The 25876-nt window shown below is 51.5% G+C and overlaps 2 protein-coding genes across 3 annotated transcripts in view; one reads left to right on the top strand and one right to left on the bottom strand.

Annotated features, from left to right (window-relative positions):
- Positions 1–2153: 2153 nt before the first annotated feature.
- PIH1D1 (PIH1 domain containing 1) lies at positions 2154–9360 on the bottom strand. 2 transcript variants are annotated; one of them, XM_066271572.1, is made up of 10 exons: positions 9222–9360; positions 8241–8334; positions 7509–7575; positions 6961–7140; positions 4103–4164; positions 3920–4001; positions 3347–3476; positions 3014–3089; positions 2415–2558; positions 2154–2276 (listed from the first exon to the last, which is right to left on the bottom strand). In XM_066271572.1, the coding sequence occupies exons 2-10, from the start codon at positions 8328–8330 to the stop codon at positions 2235–2237; spliced, it is 873 nt and encodes a 290-aa protein (XP_066127669.1). In that variant the 5' UTR covers positions 8331–8334; positions 9222–9360; the 3' UTR covers positions 2154–2234. The 2 variants fall into 2 exon arrangements, with proteins under 2 accessions (XP_066127669.1, XP_066127670.1); XM_066271573.1 differs by having other exon boundaries at positions 8241–8347; positions 9222–9357.
- Positions 9238–25876, top strand: part of ALDH16A1 (aldehyde dehydrogenase 16 family member A1) — a 30261-nt gene continuing 13622 nt past the window's right edge. The window contains exons 1-14 of the mRNA XM_066271571.1: positions 9238–9369; positions 14620–14722; positions 15135–15261; positions 15823–16001; positions 16088–16165; positions 16564–16745; positions 16834–16986; positions 17464–17649; positions 17790–17885; positions 18085–18221; positions 18385–18490; positions 18576–18706; positions 19040–19207; positions 19464–19665. Coding sequence (XP_066127668.1) covers positions 9280–9369; positions 14620–14722; positions 15135–15261; positions 15823–16001; positions 16088–16165; positions 16564–16745; positions 16834–16986; positions 17464–17649; positions 17790–17885; positions 18085–18221; positions 18385–18490; positions 18576–18706; positions 19040–19207; positions 19464–19665 — 1938 coding nt within the window. The 5' untranslated portion in view covers positions 9238–9279. The remainder of the gene's footprint in view (positions 9370–14619; positions 14723–15134; positions 15262–15822; positions 16002–16087; positions 16166–16563; positions 16746–16833; positions 16987–17463; positions 17650–17789; positions 17886–18084; positions 18222–18384; positions 18491–18575; positions 18707–19039; positions 19208–19463; positions 19666–25876) is intronic.

Below are 25876 nucleotides of genomic sequence, written 5' to 3'. Positions count from 1 at the left end.
GCGCCCATTTGCTTCTCCACCCCCCCCCTTCCTCTCTGTCTCTCTCTTCCCCTCCCGCAGCCAAGGCTCCATTGGAGCAAAGATGGCCCGGGCGCTGGGGATGGCTCCTTGGCCACTGCCCCAGGCGCTAGAGTGGCTGTGGTCGCGGCAGAGCGATGCCCTGGAGGGGCAGAGCATCGCACCCTGATGGGCAGAGCGTCGCCCCTGGTGGGCGTGCCGGGTGGATCCCGGTCGGGCGCATGCGGGAGTCTGTCTGACTGTCTCTCCCCGTTTCCAGCTTCAGAAAAATACAAAAAATACAAAAACAAAAACAAAAAAACCCAAAAACCTCTCTTCTCTCTAAAAAGAAAAAAAAAAAAAAAGAAGCAACTACTGCAGGTTGATGCTCCCCACCCGCCCCTCTTTTTCTCCTCTCTAAAATCAATAAATAAAATCTTGAATTTTTTTTTTAATAAAAAAAAAAAACAGGGAGGCAGTCAGACAGACTCCCGCATGTGCCCGACCGGGTTCCACGCGGCATGCCCACCAGGGGGCGATTGCTCCGCCCATCTGGGGCACCGCTCTGTTGCAACCAGAGCCATTCTAGCGCCTGAGGCAGAGGCCATAGAGCCATCCTCAGCGCCCGGGCCAACTTTCCTCCAATGGAGCCTCGGCTGCGGGAGGGGAAGAGAGAGACAGAGAGGAAGGAGAGGGGGAGGGGTGGAGAAGCAGATGGGCGCCTCTCCTGTGTGCCCTGGCCAGGAATTGAACCCGGGACTCCTGCATGCCAGGCCGATGCTCTACCACTGAGCCAACCGGCCAGGGCAATAAATAAAATCTTTTAAAAAAAATAACAACTCTGGCCAGTTGGCTCAGAGGAGTGCTTCAGCCAGGCCGTGCAGATGTTCCAGGTTTAATCCCAGTGTTCCAGTCAGGGCACATATGGGAAACAACCATCTACTTCTCTTTCCCTCTCTCTCCTTCTCTCTTCCCCTCTTTCAGCCAGTGGCTCGATTGGTTTGAGCATCGGTGCCAGGCACTGAGTATAGCTCAGTTGGTCCAAGCATTTTCCCCAGGCGCTAAAGGTGGCTCGCTTGATTCTAGCATCGGCCCAAGAAGGGGGTTACCAGGTGGATCCTGGTCAGGGGCATGCAGAAGTCTGTCTGTCTCCCCTCCTCTCATTTAAAAAAAAAAGAAAAAAGGCTTCCTAGGGAAAGCTCAAAAAAGGGATGACCAGATGGGGACAGTGTTAAGGATGGGGAGAGTATCCACCTCAGGAGAAACAGTACTTGCAGAGTCGGCAGTGGGAAACAATTTGGTGTGGTTGACATGAAGCACAATTCCAGAAATGGGCAGCTTGTTAAGGCGAGGGGTAAGCGGGGCTGGAGATGATGTGGATCATGTCACCAGAGAGCCCTGGAAATGTCCACTGTGGGGGCGAGATGAGAAATTCCTCGAGTACACTGGAGGGGAGGATGTAAGTGGAGGGAACAGCAGAAACTCAGAGAAGGTGGAAACAGTGGTGTGGTCAGGACACTCCTCAGTGTGACAGAATATGAGAGGGACAATAAGGCATGAAGGCCAGATTGCAACCCTGGCCAGTTGGCTCAGTAGTAGAGTATCAAGGCGGCGTGTGGGGCATGTGGAAGTCCTGGGTTTGATTCCCGGACAGGGCACACAGGAGAAGCACATTCTAGCACTGCCCCAGGCGCTAGAATGGCTCCAGTTGCAACAAAGCAACACCCCAGATGGGCAGAGCATCGCCCCCTGGTGGGCATGCCGGGTGGATCCTGGTCTGGTGAACGCGGGAGTCTGTCTCTCTGCCTCTCTTTATCTCACTTCAGAAAAATACAAAAATAAATAAACAAACAAATAAATAAAAGGCCAGATCGCACAGAGCCTGGAGTTCCAGGCTTGGGGGCTGGGACCTTCGGGGGGGGGGGGGGGGCTATTGGAGCCAAGGAGGGGCTGCGAACAGGAGGGGCAGAGTCAGCTCTGGGAACATGCAGAAGACTAATGAAGGGAGAGACTGGAGGCCAGGAGTCAGGAAGAGCATTCAGGGAAGAGGACAGGGCCCAAGCTAGGCAGTGACCCTTTGGGACGCCAGGGGTACAGTTCAATGTCCCTCCTCCCTCCCAATCCCCTATGTATTTATTCCTAGCAAGACACAGACCAAAGGCAAAAAACATTTTTATTTCCATTTTAGAGATGCTACCACCTTCTTCTCCCCACTTGGAAGCACAGGGAACACCAGGTCAAGAAGGCACAGACAGAAGGGGCATTGCCACCATCAGTTGCTGAGGACAGCAAAGAGAGAGGACTCAGGACCCAGGAGTTCGTCCCCCAGCCCCCTCCTTCCTCAGACCCAGAAGTCCAGGCCCCCCAGTGTCTCTGCTTCTCTGCTCCACCACCCACCGCCCACCCGGCTCAAGTACCCTTCTCTTCCGATGGAAGGCCGCCTTGCTCTTATCAGAGTTGATCTGCAGGGGGATGTAGACATCCAGATGGTACAGCTGCTGGGGGCCACCCATTACTAGACGGTTCTCCCCGATCTCCAGCGATAGCCCTGGAGCTCCATCCTGGGAAGACAGTGAAATCAGCCCACCCTTCCCTTCCCAGCTACAGGACACAGGATGCTAAGAACATGGACCAGGGTCTCCGGCCATACCACCCTGAACGCGCTTGATCTCATCTGATCTCGGAAGCTGAGAGGGTCGGGCCTTATTAGTACTTGGATGGGAAAATATGGGCCAGGGAAGAGAAGAATCAAGTGCTTGGATACCATATCTAAGGGCCTAACATTCCAGGTAAAAGGTGGAGTATGGTAATCACAGTTCTCCGTGTTTGATCACTTACAGTGCCCTGGGCATCTTTGGGACAGCACCAGAAGTGGGCCTGAGGGCCCGTGGGACAGGAGGCAGCCATATTCAGAGGGCAGCACTAGCCAAGCTCACACAGGTCTGGCAACAAGCCCATCTCACTTTCCCTCGAACACTCATCCTCATGCACCAGCTCTGGCCGAGGATGCACGCACCAGTTTGGGGAGGTCGATTTCCGCCAAGAGGAGGTCAGGGGCTTCCAGCCAAAGGTTCAGGTGAGGCTTCTCAGGGCTGGGGAGTAATAAGACCCAGAACTGAGGAGACCGCCTGTAGGTCTTTGCTGAGCTGTTCCCTCAGCCTGGCATGTGGCTCCCTTCCTTTCTCATTCCCACCAGCCCTGCTGCCTCAGGGTAGCCTTCCCAGTGGGAGTTCAGCTCCCCCCCTCCCCGGGGGTTCCTAGAGCCCCAGGACACGACCCCTTATGGGGAGGGAAAGGTTCCAAAGAGACACTAGGGAGACATGAGAGAGGGAACCCATGGAAAGCCCACCCTTCCTCCGGTCTCAAGGAGTCAGCGGTGTACAGGTTCCCCAGCTCCTGGATCCGAGGGCGCTGTTGGGAGCGGATATTTTGCTGGGAGATGGAGCCCATAAAAGGCCGGTTCTTCAACATGCGCCACTCTGCAGGGCGGGAGGGCAATGTCAAAGGTCACATGGGTCAGGGCTGCCTTTGCTTCTGGGAGGGGGGGGTCCTGCAAGAGCTTCCCAGGAGGGAGGACCAGGCGAGGAACCTGACCATACCTCCTGGCTTGGCTTTAGGAAGCCCGCCCACCTTAGCCCCACCCTTCCCAGGGTACTGGCCAATAAAATCTGTCCCCTGGAGATGCTTCCAACTCTGATGCTGTAAGGCTTTCCAGACCCCGCCCCTTACTTGGAATCCCGGGCCTAGTCACGACCCCCAAACACTACCCCCTACCCCAGCTTACCTTGGGGAGCCTCACCCTCTCCCTGGAATTCAGAGCCTAGAGGCTAAGGAAAAGCTCACACTAGCCTCACCTCTCCTGAGGGCTGCCCCCAGTTGCTTCTGGCTGGGCTCCTGGGATGGCCCAGGACCCGTCCCTCACCTGGATTCAGCTGCAGGCTGTATTTGTCCTCAAGGCCCTCCCTGGCAATGGTAATCACGAGCTCTCGCAGGAAATCGCTGTTCTGGGAGAGAGAGGGAGCAGGAATGCAGGGGTGCAGGAGGGCTGGGGGGGAGTCAAGGGAGAAGCCCCTGTCCCGCCCTCACCCTCAGCCACACCCCCAACCTGCATCCTCCGGTAGAAGTCGCTGTTGACAGCTACGTCGTAGGCGGTACAACCCTGACTCTCTGCAGGTAGAGAAAGGGGGTGAGGTGCCCAGCACTCCAGGGCAACCCCACCATTCAGACACAGGCAAGGAAAAAAGCAACAGAGAGACCCAGAGAGCATCAGGAAATGACTCAAGACACACACCTGCCAGGATGGACTCATACCAGCCTCTCCTAATTCCTTCTGGTCCTTCCCCAGTATGTCCCAGAGCTGACCCTCCCTCTCCCCTGCTCACAGACCTCCGTGGCTCCCTAGCACACCCATGCAAAGGCCTGAGTACTGCATCCTGGCCTGGGAGGCCCTGTGTGGTATGCTCCTCCCACCTGGAGAGAAAAAAAGCTATTCTCTTTACCAACCTCCTCCCTGTAAATTTCTTCCATCTCTCTCAATGACTGGCCAATCCAGTTCATTTTTTCTGGCCTCTGGATCTCTCTGTTCCCTCGGCCCCCAGAACCCTCTTCTCTGTCTTGCCTGATGGACTCCTCTTGTTCCTTCTAGTCTTATATCTGACACCTATTCTTCCAGGAAGCCGTACCTGACCACTCACTGTGGGTGAAGAGCCCATATAGTGCAGCAAGAATTACACAATATTGAAATCGCAGGTTCTGGGTTTAATAAGTCCCTACTTCTCAGGGCACAACCCAAAGCTTGGTTCCAGAAGGCTTCAGGGGACATATATGAATTTTTATTTTTATTTATTTTTTTCATTTTTCTGAAGCTGGAAACAGGGAGAGACAGTCAGACAGACTCCCGCATGCGCCCGACCGGGATCCACCCGGCGCGCCCACCAGGGGCGATGCTCTGCCCACCAGGGGGCGATGCTCTGCCCATCCTGGGCGTCGCCATGTTGCGACCAGAGCCACTCTAGCGCCTGAGGCAGAGGCCACAGAGCCATCCCCAGCGCCCGGGCCATCTTTGCTCCAATGGAGCCTTGGCTGCAGGAGGGGATGAGAGGCAGAGAGGAAAGCGCGGCGGAGGGGTGGAGAAGCAAATGGGCGCTTCTCCTGTGTGCCCTGGCCGGGAATCGAACCCGGGTTTTCCACACGCTAGGCCGACGTTCTACCGCTGAGCCAACCAGCCAGGGCGAATTTTTATTTTTTAAAAAGGATATAGCCCTTGCTGGTTGGCTCAGTGGTAGAGCGTCGGCCTGGCGTGCAGAAGTCCCGGGTTCGATTCCCGGCCAGGACACACAGGAGAGGCGCCCATCTGCTTCTCCACCCCTCTCCCTCTCCTTCCTCTCTGTCTCTCTCTTCCCCTCCTGCAGCCAAGGCTCCATTGGAGCAAAGATGGCCCGGGCGCTGGGGATGGCTCTGTGGCCTCTGCCCCAGGCGCTAGAGTGGCTCTGGTCGCGACAGAGCGACGCCCCAGATGGGCAGAGCGTTGCCCCCTGGTGGGCGTGCCGGTTGGATCCTGGTTGGGTGCATGTGAGAGTCTGTCTGACTGCCTCCCCGTTTCCGGCTTCAGAAAAATACAAAAAAAAAAAAAAAAAAAAAAAGAATAAAGCACTCCTAGAAAAAGATTAAAAAAAAAAAAAAGGATATACACGCCTGACCAGGCGGTGGTGCAGTGGATAGAGTGTCGGACTGGGATGCGGAGGACCCAGGTTCGAGACCCCGAGGTCGCCAGCTTGAGCGCGGGCTCATCTGGTTGGAGCGAAAAGCCCACCTGCTTGAAAACCAAGGTCGCTGGCTGCAGCAAGGAGTTACTTGGTCTGCTGAAGGTCCGTGGTCAAGGCACATATGAGAAAGCAATCAATGAACAACTAAGGTGTCGCAATGTGCAACAAAAAACTAATGATTGATGCTTCTCATCTCTCTCCGTTCTTGTCTGTCTGTCCCTGTCTATCCCTCTCTCTGACTCACTCTGTAAAAAAATAAACAAAAAAATTTTTAAAAGGATATACACAACAGAATTGAATGACAAGATAACCTGGACATGTTTCCTTTGAATATATGTACCCTGATTTATTGATGTCACCCCATTAAAATAAAAATTTATTTATTAAAAAAGAAGGATAGCCCTGGCCGGTTGGCTCAGCGGTAGAGCGTCGGCCTAGCGTGCGAAGGACCCGGGTTCGATTCCCGGCCAGGGCACATAGGAGAAGCGCCCATTTGCTTCTCCACCCCTCCGCCGCGCCTTCCTCTCTGTCTCTCTCTTCCCCTCCCGCAGCCAAGGCTCCACTGGAGCAAGGATGGCCCGGGCGCTGGAGATGGCTCTGTGGCCTCTGCCCCAGGCGCTGGAGTGGCTCTGGTCGCAACATGGCGACACCCAGGAGGGTCGCAACATGGCGATGTCCAGGATGGGCAGAGCATCGCCCCCTGGTGGGCGTGCCGGGTGGATCCCGGTCGGGCGCATGCGGGAGTCTGACTGTCTCTCCCTGTTTCCAGCTTCAGAAAAAGGCAAAAAAAAAAAAAAAAAAAAAAAAAGGATATACACAGGAATGCAACAGAGACAGAAGCAAGACAAGGCAGAGAGACAGAGACGGGAGAGGGCGAAGGAGAAAACAGGACGAGACTGAAACCTGGCCTGGAACTAGAGCCAGAAGATCGACTAATGAAGCACCTGCCCAGCCCTCCCTCTCCCTGGGGTGGAGCAACGGGAAGTGCCAACCAGGCCAGGTAGGCAGAACCAGAACTGCCCCATGAAACTGATGCTGGAGGTACAGGGGGCTAGGGTTACGCCTCAAGGAAAAAGGATCAGATCCGGGGTCCAGATTTCTAGGCCTGCAGGAGGAGAGTCCTGGACCCTGGATTCTAGGATCCTAGGAAAGAAAGGACCGAGGGGGCTAGAGTCCTGGGTCCTTTGAGGGCACTAACTTGCATCCAGTTCGGCATGAGGCTCTCCGAGACTCATGGGGATGCGAAACCCGGCTTGGTCCTCCTCCAGCATTTGAAGCAGCTCATCCTCCGTCAGGTCAGCCGGAGGAGGGATGGAGGGAGAGTGACAAATGTTGATGAAAACCTTCCCTTGGGATGAGTTGGTCTTTATGCAGAAACCTGGTGGGAATGGTTTGGTCCTGACCATCCATCTTCACATAGGTCCTGATTTCCATCTGTCCGCTCCTCAGTCTGTCCTTTTGATCTGTTCCCCTCTTTGAGTCCCAGTCGTCCACTTTCTGGTTCTGTTCCCCTTCCTCCCTCCTGGGACCTCTGACTGTCTAGCTTGGAGTCTCAGATAGCTAGTCACTCCTATCCACCCCTTCTCTCTTTGGACCTTCCTCTGGGCCTCTCTTTCCTTTCCCACCAAGGCCTCTAAATCCCATTATTGGGTCTCTTTCCTCTCTCCTCTGTGTCCCCTGCCTCCAGCCTCCTCCATTTCTCTCTGGGAATCTACCTCACACTCTTCAGGTTTCTGCAGTTCTCACCAGGTTGAGGTTGGATCTGTGTTGATTGTGGTCTGCTTGTCTGGGCCTGCTGGAGCTCCTTGGAGGCCTGTATGGAAGAAAGAGACTTCCACGCTTGACATCTGTGCTATCAGACCATTTGTTCCTCAAATGTTCATTGAGCAATGTTTGTGGATATAAGCCATGCAGGAAATAAGACATATTACAGTATGTCCCCTTCATCCTTTGTGTGTGTGTGTGTATGTGAGAGAGACAGACAAATAGGGACAGACAGACAGAAAGGGAGAGAGATGAGAATCATCTATTCTTCATTGTGGAACCTTAGTATTTCATTGATTGCTTTCTCATATGTGTGTTGACGGGCGGGGGAGGGAGGGCTACAGCAGACTGACCCCTTGCACAAGTCAGCAACCTTACGTTCAAGCTGGTGAGCTTTGCTCAAACCAGATGAGCCCACGCTCAAGCCAGCGACCTTGGAGTTTTGAACCTGGGTCCTCTGCGTCCCAGTCCGATGCTATATCCACTGCACCACCGCCTGGTCAGGTATGTCCCCTTCCTCCTTTGAGGAACCCAAAGAACAACCCCAATCCTACTCCCATTTATTCTAGAGCCTACAAACTTGGGAGTTAACCAACAACAATTCCCATTAACCCTGTTGACTCCTAGTGCATTCTACTAACTGTAATCCTAACTCTGGGGAAAAAAAAAAATCCCCAAATACCCAGGAACACAGGAGTCCCGGTCAGTCCGCACCTGCAGCAGCAGCTCCTCGAAACGCGCCGTCTCAGTGCCCATGGCCTCTGCCTCGTTTAGCTCCGGCACCAGCAGTTTCGAGTCCGTCATGGCCCTGGGAAAAAGACCTAGGCGTCCCCAGCAACCCCGATGTGCGAGAACCTTTGCTGGTATCTGAACTCTGGGGCCTGCTTCCCGGGCCCTCAACAGACTCCGACACCCACTATTCTATATGAAAATCTAAGACTCTGGCCAGAGATTACAATTCCACTCAGATCAGATACCGTCGTCAAATCTGTTGGGAGTCGATATCTCAAGGTACTTTATAGGTCCTACGTGCCAAATGTGTGAAGGACAGCCACACTTCAGGTCTCTGTGTAACCAAAAAGTTGAGTTGGTCACATTTCCGACTACTCCCCAGTGCTCAATCCTTAACCGGCAACTGCTACCGACCAATCATAGTCCAAGTATGAGGCCACGCCTTTCATCTCAACCAATCAAAGTTAAATTCTGAGGCTGATCCCTCAATGCCACACTTCCTCTCTCTGTTCAAGTCACACTTCCCCTTCTTCCTGACAACCACCTCTGGCCAGGTTACGGGAAGTCAAGGCTGGATGGAGTACTATCAAAACCTTAATTTCATTGTCCATCCTAAAAGACTCTTTCTGATCTCTGAACTATTGCTTCGTCACAGAGCTTGATTCTATTCTAGAGTAAATGTTCTTCGGACCAAATGCTGTACGTTTGTAAACAGGGCGGTGGATACACCAATACAGCTATCCTTCTACATCTGTAACTCTCCTAACAATTGGCAAGGCACCCATTTTCTTTTCTCCTCTCGTGTCACCAACCGCCCCCCCCCCCCCGCTTTGAGGAGTGCGCATGCTCCAACTACGTTTTCCTCAGCCCAGCTCGTGGGCGGGGTCGCCGGGTCCTAAGGTTAGATCACTCTCTCCTATAGCCCGCCCTTTGAGCTGAAGGGGGTGGTCCCGCCCTTCGGACCTCAAGGTTCCTTTCGGCAGAGCGCCACGCAGTCATTGGAGAGTGGTCTGGACGGGTGATGGCTGCCACACGCGCAGAGCCCTGCGCCCGAGAAATCTTCAGCACGCTGGAGTACGGACCCGTGCCGGAGAGCCACGCATGCGCACTGGTGAGAACCTGCCTGCGGCGCTGTCCATCTCCCTCCCCAGTCCCGCCGCCCCGTTTTGCGCGCGGGTTCCCGTGATCCACCCGGGCAGCTCAGAGACTCCGCCCCTCTTGGTTCCAATGATTCCGCCACCCCTTAGGCCCCACCCATGAAGGACGTTCCCTTGAGCCTTTGCATTGCTACCTCTCAGCCCATTAGTCTGTTCCCAGGATTGGTGGTAGTTTTCGATCTCCACGGCCCCAACTCACGGTGGTGTTGGCCGGATTCCTCAGACCCGCCCCGAGAGGTTCCAGTGATTCTTCAGAGCCCCATCAGACCCTCCCGTGGTCCCCCGTGACTCAGAATTCCTGTGGGGCTCCCATGATCTTCCAAGGAGTCTCTGAACCCCCGTAGACTTCTCATGATTCTTTAAAACATCCTGTGCTTCCCATGGCCCTCCAGGGCACCCCCCAGAATTATTCTGGGGCTCCCTTAATCACCCGGAACCTCCGTGGAGTTCCTGTGATTTCTCAGGGGCCCTTCAGTACTTGTGAGGCTTCTATGATCTCAGGAACTCTCAGAACTCCAAAATACATCAGAACTTATAATTACCGACAACCCCTCAGAATACCCTTATAGGGCCCCCCATGATCCCTCACTACCTGTTGAAACGTCCCATTGGGTCCCTATGAGTCTTCAGGGCCTCTTAAATTCTAATGATCTCGTAACCTCAAATGTTCTGAAATTCTCTAGGACTCCTATGAACCTTCGGGGTCTCCCAGAACGTTTTGGGGGTTCCTATATATAAGCAAGTTGCCTCGAATTTTCTGCAATTACCCAGGTCATTCAGAATTCTCCTATGGAGCTATGGTCATCTCTGGGTCCTCTAGCACCCAAATGTGAGAAGGTTGGGCTTCTGTTGAGGGAGAGAGGAGAAGGCTAGAAAGATTGCCCAAGGGGAAGAAGATGAGACCAGAGCCTGTGCGGGCTGTACAGATGGAAAGTAGGGAATGAGATAGCGATGCAGGAGGAACAGTGTTTGGGGGAATTGAGAAGGCAAAGACAATACTTGGGGTCTGGCCCTGTGACTGGGTGGCTGCCCACCCTTCCATGGTGAACCCTGAAGGAACAGTCTTTCAGGGAAAGTAGCTAAGCTATCACATGTTGAGAGTGTAAGGGACCTGGGGACTGGCATGAACCATGTGCAGAAGTCAGATACTACTTTGATCCTCAGGTCTGCACACAGGGGCCTGGGAGGTACCAGTTGTATAAAGATAATTGAACTGTGGGAGTGTGAGAGTGACAAGATTATCAGAAATATAGTGTAGACTCAGATAAAAGGAATTATACAGAGAATTCCCACACTTAGAGGTTAGATGTCTAATATGAAATAATGATGTGATAAAAGCTTACATTTTAAACCTTTCCTTTTTAAATTTATTTTTCAGAGAGAGGAAGGAGGAGAGAGAAAGGGAGGAAAACATGTCAATTTGTTATTCTGCTTATCTATTCATTCATTGGTTAATTCTTGTACATGTCCTGACCAGGTTCGTATTGGGAAGATGCTCTAACCAAATAAGCTGACCAGGCAGGGCTAAGCTTATATGTATTTATTGGATGGTATCTATATGCCACCCTCTGTGCTCAGCGTAATTGCACTGAGTCCTCCAGAGCACCTGTGTGAGGGGATTGTCGTCATTATTTTAGTGATACACAGAGGCTTGAAGAAGTAAGTAGTTTCCCCATGGTCAACACAGCTTAAAAGAGGAAGCTGAGATTTGAACCCAAGCCCTTGGATTCCAGAGCCTGTGGTACCCCCACTTCTTCTGAAACAAAGGTCTCAACCTTTTAGTCTATTGATCAGACTCAGCCAACAAAAATGGTTTTTTTGGCCTAAACTTTATTTATAAAAATGTGAATTAATGCAGTGATTTTCAACCTTTTTTTTTCATAGCACAAACATACACTAATTACTAAGGTCAGTGCCCCAGACTAAATACAACAATTTTCATCTCATGGCACAAATAAATTAGTTACTAAGGAAGAAGAGGTCAGGGCCCCTTTTTCTTTAGTAATTAGTTTATGAGTGCATGAGAAACAAAGGTTGAAAACCACTGATTATTAATGGACCACTAATTCCATGTAAACATCCGGGGATTCCAGCTTCTCTGAAATAAAATCCCAAAATTTGGCAGCCTTTGGCTCACATTCCCTGACAAAAGTCATCTGGATCCATTTAGTGACAGTCTTCCCCCTCCTTTTTTTCCCTGTCTTTCCAAGTCTCCTCCTATCACCATTTATTCCCCTACACCCTTCTCTACCTCCCCCAACCCTCTCCCGGCCCCCCATCTTTTTTTTTTTTTTTTTTTTTTTTTTTTTTACGGAGACAGAGAGAGAGTCAGAGAGAGGGATAGACAGGGACGGAGAGAGATGCGAAGCATCAATCAACAGTTTTTTGTTGCAACACCTTAGTTGTTCATTGATTGCTTTCTCATATGTGCCTTGACCACAGGCCTTGAGCAGACTGAGTAACCCCTTGCTCAAGCCAGTGATCTTGGGTCCAAGCTGGTGAGCTTTGCTCAAACCAGATGAGTCCGCACTCAAGCTGGCGACCTCGGGGTCTCGAACCTGGGTCTTCCGCATCCCAGTCCGACACTCTATCCACTGCACCACCACCTGGTCAGGCATCCCTGCCCCCCCATCTTATTAGACAAGTTGTGGGTTCTAAATCTCTACCAGGCCCTCCTCTCACACTAACATGGTCTTCCAGAATCCTGTGGACATTCTTTTAGGATTTTGTTTTTCCTTTGGGGGAAATTTTACAAAATTCCACAGAGTACTTAATATTATGAACTCCCAAGCACCCATCACTCAGCTTCAACAAGCGCCATTTGGTCCTCTGTTGTTCCTTTTTCTGTTCTCTTTTTCTTGGGTGGTTTAAATCCCAGATGTCATGTTATTTTCCGGTAAATATTTGACTCCCCATTTCTAACACATAAAGACAGATTGTGTAACATAACCACCATGCCATTTTCACACTTAACATTAACAATTATTCTTTATTTTTTCTAATTTTTATTTATTAGTCTGAGAGAGCGAGATAGAGAGACATTGACTTGTTGTTCCACTTATTTATGCATTCATTGGTTGATTCTTGTGTGTACCCTGATTGAGGATCAAACAAGCAACCTTGGTGTATCAGGTCAATACTATAACTAACTGAGCTAACCATCTAATGCCCAACTCATGTTCAGATACCCTCAACTGTTTCAAAAATGTCTCTCCCTCCAAAGGCGGTGGTTGGTTGAATTAGGAACTTCTGGCTGACCATTTATCTTTATTTATTTATTTTTTTTTTTAGTTGAGAGGAGGGGAGATAGTGAGGCAGACTTCCATATGTGCCTCAACTGGGATCTACCCGGTAACCCCGTCTTGGGCCAATGCTCTAGTACTGAGCTATTTTTTAGCACCTGAGGCTAATGCACTCAGACCAACCGAGCCATCCTCAGTACCCAGGGCCACACTGGAACCAATCAAGCCACTGGCTGCAGGAGAATAAAGGAAAAGAAGGGGGCAAAGGAGGGGGAGAGAAGCAGATGGTCACTTCTCCTATGTGCTCTGACCGGGAATCAAACCTGGGATGTCCATACGCCAGGCCAACACTCTGTTTACTGAGCCACCAGCCAGGGCCCATTTGTATTTAAAGAAAAAGTGAGAAGGGCCAGTTGGCAGGGGAAGGGAAATATCAGGAGAATGTGGCATCGGGGATGCTAAGAGAAGAGTTTGTAGGAGGAAAGGTAGAAAGTGTGTCTTGGATTTAGCAAGGATTTGGGGAAGACAGGACCAAGGACAGAAACATGAAGCTCATGTGGAGGGTAAGATGCCATAAAATTAATAGAAAGTCTTAAGTAGTGAGGCTCTGAATTTATAACACATATGTAATCCTCGCCACAGCCTTTTGAAGTGGGGAGGGACTGTCATTACCCCTGTCCTCCAGGTAGTTTAACAGAGGCCAGGGTATTAGAAGATCTGGCTAAGGTTGTACAGTGAATAAAGTATCAGAGCCAGGATTCAAACCCTGGCCATGTAGCCCCTCGCTGCAGAAACACCACACTAGGCTGCCCTTCCGCAAAGCCCATGTGCTATGCCTTGGGCTCAGTTAGATGTGTCACAGCCAAATAAACTGCACCTGGCAGGGAAGCATCGATCCTGGCTTCAGTGGAGTCCACACCCACTCCCTAAGGAACAACTACTGAGATAGGAGGAAACACCATCCCACGGGGGGTGTAAGAGCCACCTGGTCTCATGGGCATTGCTTCTAGGGCCCTGGCAAGGGTCCCAATTCACAATAGCCAAAAAGTGGAAACTACCCAAATACCCGTCAACTGATGAATGGATAAATAAAATGTGCTCTATTCAGATAATGACTATCCTACAGCCATAAAGAGAAATGAAGTGTTGATACAGGCTGTGACATGGGTGAACCTCAAAAACACCATGCCAAGGGCAAGAAGCCAGTCATAAAAGTCACATATTGTAGGATTCCATTCATATGCAATGCCCAGAATAGACCAATCCATAGACACAGAAAGCAGATTAGTAGTTAACAGGCTAGGGCAGTGGAGAAGGGAGAGTGACTGCCTAATGACTATGGAGTTATCTTTTGGGGTGATGGAATGTTCTGGAATTAGATAGTGGAAATGGTTGCATGATGTTGTGCAGGTATTAAATGCCACTGAATGGTACACTTTAAAATGGTGAATTTCACCTGACCAGGTGGTGGCACAGTGGATAGAGCGTTGGACTGGGATGTGGAAGATCCAGGTTTGAGATCCCGAGGTCGCCAGGTTGAGCGCGGACTCATCTGGTTTGAGCAAAGCTCACCAGCTTGGACCCAAGGTCACTGGCTCAAGCAAGGGGTTACTCGGTCTGCTGAAGGTCCACGGTCAAGGCACATATGAGAAAGCAATCAATGAATAACTAAGGTGTCACAATGGAAAACTGATTATTGATGCTTCTCATCTCTCTCCCTTCCTCTCTGTCTGTCCCTATCTATCCCTCTCTCTGACTCTCTCTCTGTCTCTGTTAAAAAAAAAAAAAAAGTGAATATCTGTTATGCCTCTTATGTTGATGGGTATTTTCTACCGACACAGGAAAAAATTTAACTGATGGGGTGAAGGGGGCAAGTGTCCCCCACCCAGAGGACACAAGGTTGGAATTGAACTCCCTAGCTGCCTCCCAGACCCCTTTCCAAACTGTCTCCACCTCCCCTAGGCCTGGTTGGACACCCAGGACCGGTGCTTGGGTCACTATGTAAATGGAAAGTGGTTAAAGCCAGAAAACAGGAATTCAGTGCCTTGCCAGGATCCCATCACAGGTATGTGGTATCCCCCAGTCATTAGGGGAGGGACAGGCATCCATACCCCCAGTCATACCCACCAAAGACACCCTGTTCCCTTTGTTCAGGGCCCTGAGGGCAGGAAGCAACCGATGGGAGTAGGAGGCTAAGTTCTGGTTCCTCCTGATAATAATTATTCTAATATGGTCCCAAGTCCCTGTGGATGATTTTAAAGTCACCACCTACTAAAATCCTTTTCTTACCTTTGGGAGGCAGTCAGAGCAATGACCAATAAATTTATCCCCATTTGTCAGATGATAAAACTGAGGCCCTCAGCAGAGCTGGGGACCACCTTTAGTGCCTACTCCCAGTCCTGGAAATCTCAGCCCCCTCCAGTTCTGACATGACACAGCTTCCCTCTTTGATCTGGGTCTGCCTGTCTTCTCCCCAGGAGAGAGCTTGGCCAGGTGCCTCGAGGCGCAGGCTGAGGATGTGGCAGCAGCCACAGAGGCAGCCAAGACGGCACTGGCGAACTGGAGTGGACTCCCCGGAGCCTCTCGGGCCCAGCACCTGACCAGGTGATGCAGTTGAGGAGCGGACCACAGGACATGGGGAAGGACTTGAGAACAGAGTCTAGTTCCCAGCATTCCACTGAATTCATTGGCCACTAAGGCTCATATTCCCAGCATGCCTTAGGACCTTTAGTGGCTAAAAGGTCTACGTCCCACTATTCACTGGGACTAGTAGTAACAAAGCCTCTATTTCCCAGAATATCCTTGGGGCTCATCTGAGTTCTGTTTCTCTGCTGCTCATTGGAACTGATAGAGTGCCAAAGCCCATTTTCCAGCACATTCCTGGGACATCTAGAGACAAAGATACCATTCCTAAAAGTAACTGAAATTAAAGTTAAGCCCCAGCACCTGTGGGGGTTAGAGGTGGCCAAAATCTTTGGATAGCAGCCTCAGGTTTTGTTTCCTGGACTACATTTCCCATAAATCTCTGGTGTCCTCCACCCCTAATATATAGTAAGATTGTCCCAGGGGTTCGTAGGGATTATTGTAGTCCAGGTGTATAGTGTGTGTTCCAAGACTCATCAAGCCAAGGGCACTGGGAAATCACCCCCCTTGCTTTCTCCACAGGCTGGCCAAGATGATCCAGAAGCACCAGCGGCTGATGTGGACCCTGGAGTCCCTGGTTACTGGGCGGGCTGTCCGAGAAGTTCGAGACAGGGATGTCCCGCTGGCCCAGCAGCTCCTGCAGTACCATGCAGTTCAGGCACACATCCAGGAGGAGGCGCTGGCAGGCTGGGAGCCTATGGGTGAGAAGCAGGAGCCCTTGCCTTCAGTCCCTTCCTCCATCACCATCCAACAGGGCCTGTCTCAGTTGCCTCATTTGTACTTGCAGGAGTAATTGGTCTCATCTTGTCACCCACGTTTTCCTTCCTTGAGATGATGTGGAGGATTTGCCCGGCCCTGGCTGTAGGTAAATGATGGGCTGGGTGCCTGGACTCTTTGGTCTGAGGGAGGAGGGGGCTAGGGGCTGGGACACCTTGGTCTGAGGGAGGAGGGGGCTGGAGGCTGGGACACCCTGGTCTGAGGGAAGAGGGGGCTAGGGGCTGGGACACCCTGGTCTGAGGGAAGAGGGGGCTGGAGGCTGGGACACCGTGGTCTGAGGGAGGAGGGGGCTAGGGGCTGGGACACCGTGGTCTGAGGGAGGAGGGGGCTGGAGGCTGGGACACCCTGGTCTGAGGGAGGAGGGGGCTAGGGGCTGGGACACCTTGGTCTGAGGGAGGAGGGGGCTGGAGGCTGGGACACCTTGGTCTGAGGGAAGAGGGGGTGGGGGCGGGGCTCCTGGGTCCTTGAGCTGCCTGCCATCCCCAGGCTGCACTGTGGTGATCCTCGTGCCCCCGGCGTCCCCGACACCCCTCCTCTTGGCCCAGCTGGCAGGGGAGTTAGGCCCATTTCCAGGAATTCTCAACGTGATCAGTGGCCCTGCCTCCCTGGGACCTGTCCTGGCCTCCCAACCTGGAGTCCAGAAGGTGGCCTTTTGCGGAGCCGTCGAGGTATATTTAGGGCTGAGAGGGTGACAGACATGGCTGGGGGCCAGAAGGATTTTTCCCCAGCTTGAACCTTGCGGTGGCGGACCCTTAGGAAGGACGTGTCCTTCGGCGGATCCTGGCAGGCACGGGTCCCGAGCTGGGCCTGGCATTGGGGACCGAGTCGCTGCTGCTGCTGACGGAGGCGGCGGATGTGGACTCTGCCGTGGAGGGCATCGTGGATGCAGCCTGGTCTGACCGCAGCCCAGTAAGACCCATGCTCTGGTCCCCTCATGTCCTGGACCATGCATGTCTGTCTCCAGACCTTGGGGCCCTGTGTTTCTGTTTATTTTAATTTTCAGTTCTTGGTGTCCCAAAGCTGTGTTGACCCCATTGCATGTGTGGGACTCCTCATCTCCTCAGATTTCTGAATCTTCCTGTCTTTCCTGGTCATTCAGGGGTGGGGCCTGTGCCTCTTGTCCTGTAGAACTCCTTGTCATTCTCAGTGTTGATGTCCCTGGTTTTCCAGCCTCCGCCTTGACTCTGAATCACCACCTTTCTGCACTCCACCTTCCACCCAGGGTCTGGGGCCTCGGAGAGTCTCCAGGGTCCTTGGCCATGTCTCCTTGACCCTCCTTTGATCTCTGCGTGTGTGTCCCTGAGTCTCAGCCCTCTGTGGGGACCTATCCCCCACCCCTGACATGGGCCCTGAGTTTGCCTACCCTGACATCCCTTTCCCTAACAGGGAGGCCTCCGGCTTCTCATCCAGGAGTCTGTGTGGGATGAGACAGTACGGCGACTCCAGGCGCGGATGGCGCGGCTTCGGGTAGGCCGGGGGCTGGACGGGGCCGTGGACATGGGGGCCCGAGGGGCAGCTGCACACGACCTGGCCCAGCTTTATGTGCAGGAGGCCCAGAGCCAGGGTGCACAGGTGAGCTAGGGGTGCTGGCTCCAGGGGGCCGGGGGAGAAAGGACCTGGGCTTGAGGGAGGAGGGGCTGGAAGCCTGGACTTCTGGGTTCTTGGGAGGAGACACCTAGGAGTGGACTTCTAAGTCTCTTCTTCTTCCCCAGGTGTTCCAGGCTGGTGATGTGCCCTCAGACAGCCCGTTCTTTCCCCCCACCTTGATCTCTGACCTGGCCCCAGCCTCCCCATGTACCCAGGCAGAGGTGAGCCCCTTTGGGTCCAAGAAACCCTATTCCATCCATCTATCTGCACCCAGACAACTGGGCAGCAGCAAAGGGAGGCCCCTGGGTGACCATCTGGCCTGGGTCGGGGGCTGCTGATGGCTGGATGCCAGCCCCTGATGGGTGGGGTGTGGAGGAAGGGGCTGGCCAGACTGCTTGAACTCTCTCATCACCCTTCCAGGTGCCATGGCCTCTGGTCGTGGCCTCCCCATTCCGCACAGCCAAGGAGGCACTGGCCATGGCCAACGGGACGCCCCGAGGAGGCAGTGCCAGTGTGTGGAGCGAGAGGCTGGGGCAGGCCCTGGAGCTGGGCTACGGGTCAGTCGGCACCCACCAGGGGCACAGCCGCCGGCCTGTTGGGATGGCCCACGCTTTGGTCTTCATGTCTCCATCTCTTTCTGGGTCTCTCTCCCCCAGCTGCTCTGACTCACCACACCCTCAACTTGTTGTTTTTCTCTCTGACATTCCTGTCTCCCCATAGGCTCCGGGTGGGCACGGTCTGGATCAATGCCCACAGCCTCAGAGACCCTGCGGTGCCCACAGGTGGCTGCAGGGAGAACGGGTCATCCTGGCATGGGGGCCTAGATGTGAGTGCGCCCCATCCCCACCCACAGCCACCCTTCATCGACTTTGTGCTCACCTTACGTCCCTTTGACACTGTTCTTCTCACAGGGTCTGTATGAATATCTGCGACCCTCAGGAGCTGCTGCTCGGCTGCCCTACCTTTCCAAGGATCTGAACTATGACACCTTTGGCCTTGTTGTCCCCTCAACCCTACCAGCTGGGCCTGAAACAGGTCCCAGGTGTGCTGTTCCAGGGGCTGCAACTCCCTCCCTGGGGGTGGGGGAGGGGCGAAGGGCAGTTGTGGCAGGCTCCCCCTGGGCTGAAGTGGGGTTCATGAGAGCCATCGAGGGGTCACTGAGTCCCTCTGAGAATTTCATTCTGGTCTTATGACCTCATACTCATCATCATTGGAGCCTCAGTTCTGCTCAAGGAAGGTCTGTGATTTCCCAGAGCCTTGTGGGGCCAAGAACTTGGGGTTACCCAGAGTCCTCTTGGGAGCTGGAGTGGTCCATCCAATGGGGTGGCTCATGGGGTTCTAGCAGAACACACCTTTATGCTTCATCCTCCTCCAGCCCAGCGCCCCCTTATGGGCTCTTCGTGGGGGGCCGTTTCCAGGCTCCTGGGTCCCGGAGCTCCAGGCCCATCCAGGACTCTCAGGGCCATCTCCATGGCTATGTGGCTGAGGGCGGAGCCAAGGACATCCGAGGTGCCGTGGAGGCTGCTCACCAGGCTGCTCCTGGGTAAGTGGGCTCACGCAAGAAAACCCAGGAGTTCTGAGATATCAGAGAGGGTAGCCTGGGACCCCCAAGGGGTCTAGACCTCGAGGGCCGGTACTCTGGAGGTTAAGCTCCCATGGTTGATGGAATATGGGTCTAGCCCCTCATTCTTCTTGGGCAAATGAGCTATAGGGCTTTGGCCCCCATGATAAGGAGGAAGGCCCCCTGGGAAGAGCCAGGACCAGGATTCCAGTCTTCCATGTGCACTGTCCACCCACAGCTGGGTGGGCCAGTCACCAGGGGCCCGGGCAGCCCTGCTGTGGGCACTGGCAGCTGCCCTGGAGCGTCGGGAGTCCACATTGACCTCGAGGCTGGAGAGAGACGGAGCAGAGGCCAAGGCTGCCAAGGCGGAGGTGGAGCTGAGCATCGGGCGGCTTCGGGCCTGGGGGGCCCGAGCCCAGGCCCAGAGCCACAGCCTGCAGGTGAGAGGGGTCTATTGGAGGGCAGACAGGGGCGCAGTCTGGAGTAGGACCAAACAAAGACTCTAGAATGAGCCAGACCTGGGGCTCAAGTTGTGATCACCAGCAAGTAACCTTACCTCTCCCTGTATCTCAATTTCCTCATCTGTATAATGGGCATATGGCCTATCTCACATTAGGGTTTCAAATTGTTAGTAATGAATGACTGAGCCATGAAATCAATTTACTGGGTTGTAGCCATGATTTTCTTTCTTTTTATTTTTATTTTTATGATTTTCTTTTTTATTTGACAGTTTTTAAAGTTCAGCTTTAACTTCGGTATAATATGTATATAAACTATATCATCTCAGATGTACAGTTTGGTGAAGTTTGACAAATATATACTTTTATATAATCCCAATCAGTACACAACATTTTCATCACCCCAGAGGGTTTCCCTTGTCCCTTTGTGGCCAATCTTCTTCCCCCCACTCCAAGTGCTTGGCAACCACTAAACTTTCTGAATTTTTAGTGTCAGATCTTATAATATTCTTTTTCCAGGGGATCGTAAGAGGAATCATCTTATGGCTTGCTTTGTGTCTGGTGTCTTTCATTGCTTTAAGATTCAGCCATGTTGCCTGACCAGGCGGTGGTGCAGTGGATAGAGCATCGGACTGGGATGCAGAAGACCCAAGTTTGAGACCCTGAGGTCCCCAGCTTGAGTGCGGGCTCATCTGGTTTGAGCAAAAGCTCACCAACTTGGACCCAAGGTCACTGGCTTGAGCAAGGGGTTATTCGGTCTGCTGAAGGCCCATGGTCAAGGCACATATGAGAAAGCAATCAATGAACAACTAAGGTCTTGCAACGAAAAACTAATGATTGATGCTTCTCATCTCTCTTTGTTCCTGTCTATCTGTCCCTGTCTATTCCTCTCTCTGACTCTCTCTGTTCCTGTTACAAAAAAAAAAAAAAAACAAGATTCAGCCATGTTGCATATATCACTATATCTCTTTCTCTTCCCCACTATATTCCTTTTTATTGCTGAATAGTAGTCTGCTATGTGTTTACCATATTTCTTCCTGCATTTACTAGTTGCTAGAAAGGGGAGTATTTCTAGCCTTTGGCTTTGATGAATAAGCAATTTGTATATATGCCTTTGTATGAATATGTGGGTTGCTTTATTCTTAATTGACTTTTTTAAAATTTTTATTTATTCATTTTAGAGAGGAGAGGGAGAGACAGAGAGAGAGAGAAAAAGAGAGAGAGAGGGAAAGAGGAGCTGGAAACATCAACTCCCATATGTGCCTTGACCAGGCAAGCCCAGGGTTTCGAACCGGCGACCTCAGCATTTCCAGGTTGACACTTTATCCACTGTGCCACCACAGGTCAGGCTTAATTGACTTTTGAGTGAGAGGAAGGGAGAGAGTGAGAGAGAGTGAAACAGGAACATTGATCTATTCCTGTATGTGCCCTGACCAGGAATCAAACCAGCAACCTCTGTACTTCAGAATAACACTCTAACCAACTGAGCTATCTGGCACCAGGGCTAAGTTTTTTCCTTTTTTTAAAAAATTATTTTTTATTTTTTATTTTTAGAGACAGAGAGGGATAGATAGGGACAGACAGGAACGCAGAGAGATGAGAAGCATCAATCATCAGTTTTTTGTTGTGGCGCCTTAGTTGTTCATTGATTGCTTTCTCATATGTGCCTTGACCGCGGGCCTTAAGCAAACCGAGTAACCCATTGCTCGAGCCAGCGACCTTGGGCTCAAGCCAGTGAGCTTTTGCTCAAGCCAGATGAGCTGGGCTCAAAGCTGACGACCTCAGGGTCTCGAACCTGGGTCTTTCGCATCCCAGTTCGACGCTCTATCCACTGCGCCACCGCCTGGTCAGGCGTGGTTTTTTTTTTTTGTGGGGGTTTTTTTTCTGTATTTTTCTGAAGCCGGAAACAGGGAGAGACAGTCAGACAGACTCCCGCATGCGCCCGACCGGGATCCACCCGGCACACCCACCAGGGGGCGACGCTCTGCCCACTAGGGGGCGACGCTCTGCCCCTCCGGGGCGTCACTCTGTTGCGACCAGAGCCACTCTAGCGCCTGGGGCAGAGGCCGAGGAGCCATCCCCAGCGCCCGACCATCCTTGCTCCAGTGGAGCCTCGGCTGCGGGAGGGGAAGAGAGAGACAGAGAGGAAGGAGGGGGGGGTGGAGAAGCAGATGGGCGCTTCTCCTGTGTGCCCTGGCCGGGAATCGAACCCGGGACTTATGCACGCCAGGCCAACGCTCTACCACTGAGCCAACCGGCCAGGGCCGTGTTTGTTTTTTTTTAATATGTTTTTACTGCTCTTGAGTAAATACCTAGGAATCAGATTGCTAAATTTTGTGATACCTGAATATTTAATTTCATGAGAAACCACTAAACAGTTTTTCAAAGTGCTGTATCATTTTGCTATCCACCAGCAATATGTGTTTAATTTTCTCTATATATCCTCACCAACATTTTAGAAATACCAATTTTTATTTAAAATTTTAGCCATTTGCCTGACCAGGTGGTGGCGCAGTGGATAGAGCATTGGACTGGGATGCGGAAGGACCCAGGTTCGAGACCCCGAGGTCGCCAGCTTGAGCGCAGGCTCATCTGGCTTGAGCAAAGAGCTCACCAGCTTAGACCCAAGGTCACTGGCTCCAGCAGAGGGTTACTCGGTCTGCTGAAGGCCCGCGGTCAAGGCACATGTGAGAAAGCAATCAATGAACAACTAAAAAGTCGCAACGCGCAACGAGAAACTGATGATTGATGCTTCTCATCTCTCTCCATTCCTGTCTGTCTGTCCCTGTCTATCTCTGCCTCTGTAAAAAAAAAAAAAAAAAATTTAGCCATTTTTCTGTCTGACCTGTGGTGGCGTAGTGAGTAAAGCATTGACCCGGAATGCTTAGGTCACAGGTTCTAAAGCTGAAACCCTGAGCTTCTTGGTCAAGGCATATACAACAAGTAATCAAGCAATTGATGAACAACTAAAAAGAAGCAACTATGAGTTGATACTTCCTGCTACCCCCCTCTTCTCTCTGTAAAATCAACAAATAATTTTTTATTTTATTTTTTAGCAAGAAGGGGGTACAGATAGGAACAAACAGATGGGAAGGGAGAGAGATGAGAAGTATCAACTCATATGTAGTTGCAGCACCTTACTTGTTCACTGATTGCTTCTCATATGTGCCTTGACCCTGGGGGCTCCAGCTGAGCCAGTGACCCCTTGCTCAAGTCAGCGACATTGGGTTTCAAGCCAGCGATCCCGTGCTCAAGCCAGATGAGCCTGCACTCAAGGCAGCAAACTTGGGGTTTCGAACCTGGGTCCTCAGCATCCCAGGCTGATGCTCTATCCACTGTGCCACCACCTGGTCAAACACAAATAAAAACTTTAAAGTAATTTTTTTAGCTATTTTCATAGGTATGGGATTATACCTCATTGTGGCTTCAGTTTGCATTTCCCTAATGATCAGTCTTTAGTGGTGTATATACAGTCTTTAGTGGTGCTGAGCATCTTTTCATGTGCCTGTTTGCCATTCATATCTCTAGAGTGAAGTGAATTGTAACGTTCTTAAGCCTTTATAATTAGATTTATTGGTGAGTTCAAGAGTTCTTTCTTGGCCCTGGCCTGTGGCTCAGTGGCTAGAGTGTCAGCCAAACATATGGACATCCCAGGTTTGATCCCTGGTCAAAGCACACAGGAGAATCAACCATCTGCGTCTCTCTCCCTCATTCTCCACCTTCTCTCCCACAGCCAGTGGCCCAATTGGTTCAAGAGTCAGCCCAAGGTGCTGAGGATGGCTCAATTGGTTTAAGTGCGTCAGCCTCAGGCACTAAAAATAGCTCAGTTGATTTAATCGTTGGCTCCAGACAGGGGTTGCCAGGTGGATCCTGGTCAGGGCGTGTCTGTCTCTGTATCTCCCCTCCTCTCACTTAAAAAAAAAAAAAGTTCTTCATTTTTATTGATTGATTGATTGGGGAGAGAGAGAGGGAGAGTGAGAGAGAAACGTCAGTTTGTTGTTCTAGTTATTTATGCATTCATCGGTTGATTCTTTTTTTTTTTTTTTCCTGAAGCTGGAAACAGGGAGAGACAGTCAGACTCCCGCATGAGCCCGACCGGGATCCACCCGGCACGCCCACCAAGGGCAACGCTCTGCCTACCAGGGGGCGATGCTCTGCCCCTCCGGGGCATCGCTCTGTCGCAACCAGAGCCACTCTAGCGCCTGGGGCAGAGGCCAAGGAGCCATCCCCAGCACCCGGGCCATCTTTGCTCCAATGGAGCCTCAGCCGCGGGAGGGGAAGAGAGAGACAGAGAGGAAGGAGAAGGGGAGGGGTGGAGAAGCAGATGGGCGCCTCTCCTGTGTGCCCTGGCCGGGAATCGAACCCGGGACTTCTGCACGCCAGGTCGACGCTCTACCACTGAGCCAACTGGCCAGGGCCATCGGTTGATTCTTGTATGTACCCTGAATGGGTATTGAAACTGCCACCTTGGCATATCTAGACGATGCTCTAACCAACTGAGGTACCCGGCCTGAGCCTTCCTGTGACTGTTATGTAAATTTGTACTTCTTAATCTCCTTAGCTTTTCCCCCAGATCTCTAATCTTCCCTCTAGCAACCCTGTTTTCTGTGTCTTTGAGTCTATTTTTATTTTGTTTGTTCATTTATTTTGTTGTTTAGATTCCACATATAAGTGAAATCATATGGCATTTGTCTTTCTCTGACTGACTTATTTCACTTAGCATAATACTCTCTAGGTTCATCCATGTTCTCACAAATGGTAACATTTTATTCTTTTTCATGCTGAGTACTATTCTGTTGTATGTATACGTACCACCACTTTTTCATCCACTCATCTAATGATGGACACTTGGGTTGCCTTCATATCTTAGTAAATATCACTGCAATGAACATAAAGGTTGATATATCTTCAAATTAGTGTTTTGGGTTTCTTTGAGTATATACCCATAAATGGAATCGCCAGGTCATAAGGCAGTTCTATTTTTAATTTTTTGAGGAACTTCCTTACTGTTTTCCTTAGTGACTGCACCAATCTGCATTCCCAAAAGTGCATTAAGGCCTGACCAGGCGGTGGCGCAGTGGATAGAGCGTCGGACTGGGATGCAGAAGACCCAGGTTCGAGACCCCGAGGTCTCCAACTTGAGTACAGGCTCATCTGGTTGGAGAAAAAAAGCTCACTGGCTTGAGCCCAAGGTCGCTGGCTCAAGCAAGGGGTTACTCGTCTGCTGAAGGCCCGTGGTCAAGGCATATATGAGAAGGCAATCAATGAACAGCTAAGGTGTTGCAACACGCAACGAAAAACTAATGATTGATGCTTCTCATCTCTCCGTTCCTGTCTCTCCCTGTCTATCCCTCTCTCTGACTTTCTGTCTCTGTAAAAAAAAAAAAAATCATATAAAAGTACATTAGGCTTCCCTTTCCTCTGCATTCTTGTCAACACTTGTTTGTTCGTTTGTTTATTTCTTTATTTATTTTATTTTTCTGAAGCTGGAAACAGGGAGAGACAGTCAGACAGACTCCCGCATGCGCGGACCGGGATCCACCCTGCACGCCTACCAGGGGCGACGCTCTGCCCACCAGGGGGCGATGCTCTGCCCCTCCAGGGCGTCGCTCTGCCGCGACCAGAGCCACTCTAGCGCCTGGGGCGCCCGGGCCATCTTTGCTCCAATGGAGCCTTGGCTGTGGGAGGGGAAGGGAGAGACAGAGAGGAAGGAGGGGAGGGAGGAGAAGCAAATGGGCGCTTCTCCTATGTGCCCTGGCCAGGAATCGAACCCGGGTCCCCCGCACGCCAGGCCGACACTCTACCGCTGAGCCAACCGGCCAGGGCCTGTTTATTTATTAATGAGAGCCATTCTGACAGGTGTGAGGTATATCTCATTGTGCTGTTAATTTGCATTTCCTGATCATTAGTGATGTTAAGTTGTTTTTTTTTATGTGTCTATTGGCCATCTGTGTGTCCTCTTTGGAGAAGTGTCTATTTAGATCCTCTGCCCTTTTTTTGTATGTGACAGAGACAGAGAAAGGGACAGATAGGAACAGACAAGAAGGAAAGGAGATAGATGAGAAGCATCAGTTCTTTTTTTGCAGCTCCTTCATTGTTCATTGATTGCTTTCTTTTCTTTTTCTTTTTTTTACAGAGATAGAAAGAGTCAGAGAAAGGGATAGATAGGGACAGATAGACAGGAACGGAGAGA

The sequence above is a fragment of the Saccopteryx bilineata genome, chromosome 3, assembly GCF_036850765.1.
Source record: "Saccopteryx bilineata isolate mSacBil1 chromosome 3, mSacBil1_pri_phased_curated, whole genome shotgun sequence".
In the NCBI taxonomy this organism is placed as follows: domain Eukaryota; kingdom Metazoa; phylum Chordata; class Mammalia; order Chiroptera; family Emballonuridae; genus Saccopteryx; species Saccopteryx bilineata.
The sequence above is the reverse complement of the archived record's forward strand: the minus strand, read 5'-3'. Positions and strand labels throughout refer to the sequence as shown.